At 48.9% G+C, this 7,500-nt stretch overlaps 1 protein-coding gene across 1 annotated transcript in view; it reads right to left on the bottom strand.

Annotated features, from left to right (window-relative positions):
• Nucleotides 1–7,500, bottom strand: part of LOC137803443 (syntaxin-1B-like) — a 28,026-nt gene that overhangs the window by 138 nt on the left and 20,388 nt on the right. The window contains 3 exon segments of the mRNA XM_068601901.1: nt 1–6,970; nt 7,057–7,167; nt 7,311–7,494. The exon segment at nt 1–6,970 is cut by the window's left edge and continues 138 nt beyond it. Of these exon segments, the coding sequence (XP_068458002.1) occupies nt 6,890–6,970; nt 7,057–7,167; nt 7,311–7,494 (376 nt within the window). The 3' untranslated portion in view covers nt 1–6,889.

Here is a 7,500-nt window from a genome sequence, read left to right as displayed (position 1 = left end):
GCCTACAGCCCATTGATCTAGAACCCATTGGCCTACAGCCCATTGATCAAGAACCCATTGGCCTACAGCCCATTGATCAAGAACCCATTGGCTTACAGCCCATTGATCAAGAACCCATTGGCCTACAGTCCATTGATCTAGAACCCATTGATCTAGAACCCATTGATCTAGAACCCATTGATCTACAACCCATTGGCCTACAGTCCATTGAAACTTCATGATTTGATGGTAAAAATCAATATCACGTGTCTTTATCAACAATTTTCCAATTTGCCGCCATCTTGGAGCAGCTTACGCTAACCGAATGCGGGAGTTAGCTGCAGGCTACCCCGCGATCTGGCAACTTCCTGACAGACGCAGGTGAGGGCTAAACTCTGGGCCACGAGGCAGGTAGAGAGACCAGGTGGAAGATCGCTGTGGTCGAGAGACACTGAGTCTGGCAGAGAGAGAGAGAGAGAGAGTTCGGGGATAATCTTTCCTAATATGGAGGGAAGCACTTTCATCAGAGGAGCCAGTGGGCGGAGCCTCTGGGTCTGGGGGGGCGGATGTTTGGTTTAACCGCTGCAACCCGCCGGCTCTCGTCCCCGTCAACCGATTCTGAGCTTGTTCAAGACGGAAATGAGGAGACCGAAAACAACAACAACAACAACAACAACAACAACAACAACAGCAGCAGCAGCAGCAACAACGTCTACAAAAGCAAGGTGAGAGGTTAGTTTCTCCTTCTGGGTCTCAGCCGGCGGGACGAAGACGCTGGAAGCTTTGAGTCTCTGTCTCTCTGCTGTCGTCTCTCAGCCACTGACCAGGGGCGTGGGCCGGTGTGGGCGGGGCGTGGGCCGGTGTGGGCGGGGCGTGGGCCGGTGTGGGCGGGGCGTGGGCCGGTGTGGGCGGGGCGTGGGCCGATGTGGGCGGGGCGTGGGCCGGTGTGGGCGGGGCGTGGGCCGGTGTGGGCGGGGCGTGGGCCGGTGTGGGCGGGGCAAAAGGACAGAAACCAAACTGCTTGTCAACTTTGACGGGAAGAGATATCTCAGTAGATTTATACATAGACATGCAAGTCATTTTTTCTCTCTTTGAAGTTATTTACAATAATTACATGACACAAAGAATCCAGTTTCAGTTTGACAAAATTGCGAGCATTCAATATTCAATATTACTACTATTATTTATGATAACATAACTCCTTTTCTTTAAATCATTGCTATTATAGAATCGTATAACCTCCTTTTTTAAAAGTTAGTATGTTTGATCACTTTGAAGCCGTTCGTTTTCTCTGGGTTTTTGCAAATGTTTTACTGCATGTTTATTTGTCATGTATGGTAATAATAATAATAATAATGATAATAATAATAATAATGATAATAGTGATAATAACAATTTCTTTCCCACTTCCTATGGCAGAGACCGCGTGGGCGTGGCCTGTCGTCTGGCCCCTCCCCTGACTCCTCCCACCCTCCCCACAAGGGGAAACAACACTGATTCAAACCCGAATACTGTCTCGTACGAGGGAGAGACAAAGAAATCATCGTCAGAAACAACAATTAATATCGAGCTGCCCCTCGAAGCAAACAAAAACAAGTAAACAAACATTTCCATTTCGTCATCGTCATCCAGAGCGGAGCGCTGAACAGGTTTTGGTTTTTTAAATTCTTTCTGGAAGACAAAAATCATCGAAGAGAAGAGTTAGATCATCCGACAGCAGAGGACCTTTCAACGTGTTGTTCATTCAACGTTAGGACGACCGACAGGAAGTCTGCTTTCAGACAGGAAGTCTCCTTTCAGACAGGAAGTCTCCTTTCAGACAGGAAGTCTCCTTTCAGACAGGAAGTCTGCTTTCAGACAGGAAGTCTCCTTTCAGACAGGAAGTCTGCTTTCAGACAGGAAGTCTGCTTTCAGACAGGAAGTCTCCTTTCAGACAGTCAGCCAAGCTAATGGCTAACTAACGGCTAACGGTAAGTCAATCTTTGACGTCGAAAAAAAACTCTCTCTGGATGATTTTTTTCTGCTTCCTGCTCACAAAAACTGTTCACAGCCAATAGAAGCGTCAAGGCTACACACACACACACACACACACACACACACACACACACACACACGCAAACACACACACACACACTCATATAAATGCAGTATGTTGATGTGTGATTTATATATTTATATATATTCTTGTCTAGATAAGTGACTTCAGACTGCCGTTCTGTTTTTCACTCAGGAAAATGCTCACTGCAGGTTTATGGAAGCATGCTAGCTGACTAGCGGCTAGCTAGCTAAACTGCACCGGACGTTTTTTCCTTAATCTCAATAAAATATAGTTTATCTCTACACCTGCACAGCAGAAATTTGGATGCAAATATGCACGAAATATTTTATCGTGAATTTAAACGTTTTTTGTGAATTATTTTTCTGCGGTGAAACACAAAAAGAAGGAGAGATGTTAGCTGACTAGCTAGCTAGCAAAGCCTCTCAACCTGCCGCAGCATCGATCCTGTGGCGCGAACGCAGAGAAAACAGAAAATGACACCAAGAGAAAAATAAAGTGTGGGAGGATGGGGGGGGTATAGTTACGTAGCATTTTATGTTCTGTTATTATATATCTTTACCATTTCTGACAAACATCTGTGTAAACTTGACTCGCGTTGTGCTCTTTGATATTAGCAGCAAAACACATGAGAGGAGGGAGGGGTGGGGGGCGAGAAACGCTTTGGTTTGAATATCATTAATTAATAATAACATTGATCATGGAGTCTGTCGACAATTTAAGAAAAGAAAAAAGAACAAAAAGTGTATTTCATCAAACGGCGGCAGACCGATCGGATGCGTCTCAACAAACCCGACATACACACATTCTCACATTCATGCACCAATCTTGTTTGACTGGGGGGGGGGGGGGGGCATGCTGCAAGCCGGGGGGTGGTGACCTTTGTGGGGTCAAATCCCCCCAAATCACAAGAGGAATGCAACCGGCACAGAGGTCAGTCCGTCACGAGGAGAGTAACCCAGCGGGGGGCGATGGCGGGGGAGGGGGGGCGGGGCTGAAAACAAGTTCACATCAACCGCTCTGTCAACAAAACACCTTTAAAAATTCTGTTCCAACGAAGTTACGAACTAAAACACACGCGTTCCACTTTTTAGATTCAAAATCAGTTGAGACTGCAGGAACAAGCTAGTTAGCTAACGTGCTAACCAACGACAGGTCCGATGAGCGGTAAAGTGCACGACATGGAGGGCATGTCGGGCCTGGGGTACAAAAACACCATCATGCAAACTCCACAACGCTTTTGCATGCCTTTTTTTATTATTATTACTATTATAATTATTATTATCATTATCATTATTACACACAGCGGGATGGGCGGGGTCTTCTGGGGAAGGAAGGCTCCCGATCCTCAACGTCGTCTTTTTTGTACAACCAAACTACACAAACAGGAAGAGGGAAGACAAAAGGGAGGGAATCGAACACTCGGACAAACTTGTTTCGTTAAACCAAAACTTTTGGTGACGTTTGTCCGTGTGTTTGGTCGCGGGAGGATGGAGGCGGGGCCTGATGGATGCCGTTCCAGACAGAACAGGAACGTTTACAGAAAACACAACACAAAGCAAAGGAACATCAGTGTCAACGCGCTGGCTGGTGCTACGACGGCCTCCTCGCTTTGCCGATTCACAGCTGCGACCGTCGCCAGACGACGACCGTCGAGAGCTGAACTAAACATGGTGTGGCTGACGCGGTGATGTAACTGGCAGGTGATGAACGAAGCCCTGTGATGGTGGAGGAAATAATGTACTGACCAGTTTCCTCAAATTTCCAAAATGACACCTGGGAGATGAAGTAAAAGAAGTTCTACAGGTGCAACATGATCTGAGATTCAATGTCTGAGCTAAACAGTCTAGAAACACTCAGAAAGACAGAATGAAGCCTTCAGACACAAAGAGCTGAGAAAAAGTGCTAAATTATTCTAAATCTACTGACGATTTGAACACACATCTATTGGATTTTGCTGCTTGGAGGGTTCGGGGTGTCTGCTAAGCTTTGGTGAACACACAAGTTAAGTTTTGGTTTTGGGAAGTCAAAGAATAAATAAATACTCCCAACTCCAAACCTGGAACTAAAAGTCCTCGTTCTTTATTCATCTAGCGACTAATACGGCATCACAAACATCTACGGCTAACGCGCTAACTACTACGACTCCCAAGAAAACACACACAGATTCAACAAAGCAGCGATCGCTTTCTTACGACGACAGCCAGAAGCACCGTTAGCCAGAAGCTAGCGTTGTCTCGTGTTGGAAGGAGCGGGAGCTAACAACGTTAGCCTCTTGCCTCTTTCCTTCCGGAGCGATGGAGTCGTAAAGTGGAAGTAAAGAAGCAGATCTCTGTGAGCGGACACTTTAGTGAAAAGACGTCCGACTGTCACAGGAAGTGGAATGTCCACTTTGCAACTCCACACTGGGTTCTGAACCTCGACGCAAGTGAGCGAGCTAGCTAACACTTTTTCTGTCAAATAAAACTTAGCTACAACAAACAGACTTTATTGCTTTGACACCGAGTGTCGCGTGGACGGGTTTAAGGTGGCGTTCGTCAGAGGCAGACCTCCGTACCACAGAGGCAGACCTCCGTACCACAGAGGCAGACCTCCGTACCACAGAGGCAGACCTCCTTAAGCCCCTCCACGTGGAGCCCGAGTCACAACGCAGTGCAGTAATTGTCAACACACACCCCGTGTGTCCGACCGGGGACAACTCGCACATTTTGCGTTACTTCTCAACACGGAACACATTAACGGAACAAAACATGCTAGTACAATAAACGTAACGCTTGCGCGCGTCGTCCCCGTCTGGAGCAGTGTTGAGGTTATTAGCACATCCCTCAGTTAGCGTTAGCCCTCTCCACATTGTTATTCTTTAGCAAAGCTTCATTGGTTTAACAATAGAAGCTCAGTGAAATCTTCCAGTGCAGACGTACAGCTAACAGCTAATGCTAACGCTATCGGATATACAATAAATACATTGCTACATATTTGTGAAAGAGGCCAATTGGAAAGCAGAATGCTAATTTAGCGAGCTTGACCAATACTTTCGTTTTAACCTGGTCAAGCTGATGTTTCCAAGGTCGACAATGTATTCGTTCAGCCTCTTTCTCTCAACACTGGTCCGGACACACGGAAAGTGTCTTCAATCAAAATAAAAAAGACCAGAAACTTGAGATCAATCTCCAACAAGCAGCTTACACCATCTACATGTAACACGAGCTAACGCTACAGCATGCTAAGCGACCCAGTCTACGCTGGCGTGATATGTAATGCGGGGAAAGTGTGCATTTGAGGTGTGGGGTGTTCCATATGTACGAGGTGTTCATGCATGCGCCGCGTAGTGAATGTATGTGAACGTGTGTGTGTCACATGCTCCACGGAGGAGGAGCCACCAGTCGGACCCCGCCTCACCTGTTCAGCACCTGTGCAACTCAAACGATCCCCAGACAGACGCCGGGCGGGAGGACGAGGACGCGGGGAGGAAACGGGCGGACACGTCGAACCATACGGACTGAACGTAACCGCGTAATGAAGTCGGGCCGGTACGTCACGGGACACGCCACGCACTAGAACTGCAGCACCACGAACAACGAAGCAACAAACGTTCCCCATAAAAAAACACAAGAAGAAACGCAACGATATTACCACGACACTCAGTGACCAGGGCGCGCCAGCATCTCCAGGGTTTCCTGCGCGTTCTGTCCATCTCCGGCTTGTTTGTTAGTTTCAGAAGTTATGCTGGAGTTAAGGTTTTTTTTTCTTTACTTTTTAACGAGTTCTCTTCATTTTTAGAATCTTCCAGGAGAACAGCTGAGATAACGAGAACCCCCGGTCCTCATTGGCTATCGCAGGCCGGGGAGGCGGGACACGTCGTCTTCCTCTTTCTAAACTGCATAGATTGACGCCCCGCCTCCTCCCAGCTCCTTTGACCCCGCCTCCCTCCCGTTGACCTGTCAGTCAAATGTCACGTTTTCAAATCAGATTCAGCAGGAAACCAGAGGCCCCGCCCCCTGCTCTTTGGTTGGATAGATGTGACAGGAAGGGGAGGCAACCCCACGCACACGTTGCGTTTCCTCAACCAATCGGCTGGCTGTGAAGGTTAGAAAAGCCTAGTCCCTAGCCCAAGTCTATGCTAATTTAACAGGCCGACCGAGGTGAATGACGGGGCGAGCGACCAATGAGAGGCGGTCTGAAGAGGCGGAGCCCGCAGGAGGCGGGCGGGACGCCGAGCACGCCCCGCGCAGGACGCCCCGCGCAGGACGCCCCGCGCAGGACGCCCCGCGCAGGACGCCCCGCGCAGGACGCCCCGCGCAGGACGCCCCGCGCAGGACGTGCGCGGTTCCCCCGCACGTGGAACCATCGGTCGACGGCGGGAGCGCCCGTCCCGTAGGCTCCGCCCACCGGGTGGCCGTCACCGCCACTGTCCTCGGAGACTTGCAGAAAAAAACAAAGAAACCGTTTAAAAAAGAAGAAAAAAAAAGCAAAACAAACAAACAAGTAAATGTCATATTACAGGTCATCATTTTTTACAGGCAGCGAACCCATGTGTTGCTTCATATGTTCAAGACATGTACATCTGTAATAAATAGGTTTATTTGTACCTTCTTTTGTATACGTTATGTATTTAGGTCAGCTATAATGTGATGGCGTCTTTATTGTGTTTTTTTTTGTCTTTGTCTTTTGCACCCCACCCGACCCCGCCTCCTCTATCTGATTGGTTGTTAGCTCTTCCTAGCTGATTGGTTATCTGTCTTGCATTTGTGTTTCAAGTTTTTTGTGTCGTCGTCGTGTTTCTTTTCTATGCTGGCGGGCGGACGGTCGGTGTCAGTCTTCGCGGCGGCGGGGCTGTGGGGGGGGGCGGAGCCTCTAGAAGCCCAGCGTGCCGCCGATGGTCGAGGCCAGGACGACCCCCAGGATGACGCAGCAGATGATGATCATGATCTTCTTCTGCAGGGAGACAGGACACAACGTTGGTGAGCATCTTCACGGTTGGGATGCTCACGGCGAGGATGCTCACGGCGGCGGCACGGTACCTTGCGGGCCTGACTCTGGTACTTCACGGCCTTCTTGGTGTCGGACACGGCTCGCTCCACGTAGTCCACGGAGTGCTCCACGTTGTACTCGATTCTGTCAATCATCTCTCCCTGAAACACACATACGCCGTTTCACAGAGTTTCACCCAATCAGATTCCCCCTCCTGTGTCTCTCTGGGAGCAAAGCAGTAAAGTACACAGGGAGTGGACGTTGTGGTTGATTGTCATGAACTTCAACCCTCCTCTCCACTCACCTGGCTCTCCACCAGCATGGCCATGTCCACGAACATGTCGTGCAGCTCACGGATGCTGTTCTCCAGCTTGATGATCTCGGTGTGCCGGGTCTCGATCTCGTTCAGGGCCTGTTTGGTCATCTGAGAGTCCATCTTGATCTGCAGGACAGGACGACTTTTAGTAGACTTTATTTCACTCTCGTGGCTTCAG

Source organism: Clinocottus analis, unplaced genomic scaffold (assembly GCF_023055335.1).
Source record: "Clinocottus analis isolate CAN_PGR_092001 unplaced genomic scaffold, fCliAna1.0.p SCAF_56, whole genome shotgun sequence".
In the NCBI taxonomy this organism is placed as follows: domain Eukaryota; kingdom Metazoa; phylum Chordata; class Actinopteri; order Perciformes; family Cottidae; genus Clinocottus; species Clinocottus analis.
The sequence above is the reverse complement of the archived record's forward strand: the minus strand, read 5'-3'. Positions and strand labels throughout refer to the sequence as shown.